The sequence below is a fragment of the Coptis chinensis genome, chromosome 4, assembly GCF_015680905.1.
Source record: "Coptis chinensis isolate HL-2020 chromosome 4, ASM1568090v1, whole genome shotgun sequence".
Lineage (NCBI taxonomy): Eukaryota > Viridiplantae > Streptophyta > Magnoliopsida > Ranunculales > Ranunculaceae > Coptis > Coptis chinensis.
The window spans coordinates 20754061-20755406 of NC_141459.1; the positions used below are offsets into that span (position 1 = coordinate 20754061).

The 1346-nt window shown below is 38.0% G+C and overlaps 1 protein-coding gene across 1 annotated transcript; it reads right to left on the reverse strand.

Moving 5' to 3' along the window:
- Positions 1 to 404: 404 nt before the first annotated feature.
- Positions 405 to 983, reverse strand: LOC147502515 (uncharacterized). The gene has a single exon (XM_086604553.1). It carries the CDS (start codon positions 981 to 983, stop codon positions 405 to 407), a length of 579 nt encoding a protein of 192 aa, XP_086460679.1.
- Between the last annotated feature and the right edge of the window lie 363 nt (positions 984 to 1346).

The window sequence follows — 1346 nt, forward strand, 5'->3', positions numbered from 1 at the left end:
TCGTTCTCGAAGTTTGCCATGGCAACGTAACCAAGATTCTGTTTACCCTTCTACTTACGTGGTGCTTTGTTCGATCCCACCACCGGGTACCCAATCGGTTAAGTAACATCGCGTCTTTGTATGTCGGTTCCACCACAATGAGTACAAGACTTCTCGGATCGATTACCTCCCAATTAAGAGTCTCGATTTTTTTTTCGCGTATGATTGGATGATTCTCGTACACGGTCTTTGGTTGAAACAAACTTCCTATTCTGTGGTTTAAATTGTCGAGCAACCATAGCAGAAGGTTCAGTAAGATTAGAATCATCATTTTGAGTAGTGCGTCGATTTGCATCATGTCGTACATATGCATAAGCAGCCTCCAAGTCTAACAAATGATCTTTTCAAAGAATTTCTCCACACATCTATTCAAACTCGGGATCAAGGCCACGTAAAAATATATGTACACGCAACCTTTCCACTGATTTACGATACTGGATCACATCTTCAAGATCCTTCATGGTGATTTTGTCACAGTGATCCAATTCTTGAAATATTTCGATAAGTTCACCATAATAAATTGAAAGTGAACAACCGAGCTGTTTGGTAGAGAACGCTCGTTGGTTTAATGCAAATACCTGTGATTCGTCATACCCATCATAAAATGCTTTGGCAAGTGCGTTCCAAATTTCACGTGCGGTGCGCAACCGTAGGTAGCGTTTCATGATTTCAGGAGACATTGAAGTTAACAACCAACCTTTAACCTTCTGATTCTCAGCATACCATTTTGTGTAAGAGGGTTCAGTTTCGACTGGGTGAGGTGTTTGGCCTATAATATAATCAAGTTTTTCACGTCCAACGATATGCATCTCCATAAGCTGAGACCACACATCATAATTTGTTTCATTCAGACTCACGCCTGCATTGAAAACCAAATTTTCTGATTGTATATGTATGACTGGGGTTTGAGTGGTTTGAATAGAGGTTTCAGGATTGGAAGTCATTTTATTTTATTATTTTTTTTTTTAATGGCTTAGCTCTGATACCATGATAAATTTGAAGATACAGATTTAGAGATTCTTTCTTACTTTCTCATTTACAAACGTTAGGCTTAAATAGCCAATAATACAATAATATGTTCCCTGATTCTAGGAGATTTTCTTTCTAACTTTGTTACATCCCATAATTACAGGAGTCCTAACATATCACCACTAACCGTAGGACTTAAGTTATATCGCAACATGAATAACTTCCCATTAAATGGACAAATGCATACAAGTACTGTCCACCATCATACATATCTCCCCAACATAAATTGTCTAAAGGAAATTATGGAACTCCTTTTGTTCAAGGTAAAAATGGCCACC

Excerpts from the sequence above, each read along its gene's own strand:
- LOC147502515 (XM_086604553.1), bottom strand. The coding sequence starts at position 983 with ATGACTTCCAATCCTGAAACCTCTATTCAAACCACTCAAACCCCAGTC.